The sequence below is a fragment of the Sphaeroforma arctica genome (genome assembly GCF_001186125.1).
Source record: "Sphaeroforma arctica JP610 unplaced genomic scaffold supercont1.12672, whole genome shotgun sequence".
Classification (NCBI taxonomy): Eukaryota; class Ichthyosporea; order Ichthyophonida; genus Sphaeroforma; species Sphaeroforma arctica.
The window spans coordinates 1-714 of record NW_014027886.1 but is presented as its reverse complement, the minus strand read 5'-3'; the positions used below and the strand labels follow the sequence as shown (position 1 = coordinate 714).

The 714-nt window shown below is 40.9% G+C and overlaps 1 protein-coding gene across 1 annotated transcript; it reads left to right on the top strand.

The window, feature by feature from the left end:
• Positions 1-124: 124 nt before the first annotated feature.
• SARC_17906 (hypothetical protein) lies at positions 125-453 on the top strand (the record flags this gene model as incomplete). The annotated part of the gene is made up of 1 exon (XM_014288011.1): positions 125-453. A coding segment is annotated over one exon (329 nt), but the record flags the coding sequence as incomplete, so codon positions are not given.
• Between the last annotated feature and the right edge of the window lie 261 nt (positions 454-714).

Here is a 714-nt window from a genome sequence, read left to right as displayed (position 1 = left end):
ACACACACACACACACACACACACACACACACACACACACACATATATATATATATATATATAAATATATATATATTATCTAAGGCAATCAATGTATTTCCTACGCACAATCAAACTATATCAGAAACCACAGCAGCGTCCACGGCCAAGCCCAACAGTGTGGGTGTGGTCATGATCTCGGCCGAGCTCAAGACGTCGACCGAGTATAAACCGGCCACAGCCACATGCCCTGACTTCATAGACACAGCTGCACCGGCAAACAGTACTACCACGTGCAAGTGGCACGGCGGGGACTCCGTTTGTGAGGTTACTTGTAACCATGGTTACTATATGGATGGAGCGCGGGTCAGCACGTGTAGTAGAGTGACGGGGGAGTGGTCCGATACGGCCCGGACCTGCCGGCCCTTGCCGCAGATCGAGGACAGGAGCTTCCAGGTGGGGTTAGTGACTGAGGTAGGCGATAGCTGGACGAAGGTGGAGACGGAGGATATTATGTATCCGCGTAAGTGTGTGGATATTTTCGTGTCTCATCTACGAAGCTGTATTTGGAAATGGGATTATATGCAAGGTGGTGAATACGTCGTATATATATATATATATATATTAATTATATATATATATATATATATAGAATATATATATATATATATATATATATATATATATATATATATATATATATATATATATTATATATAATATATATACTATATA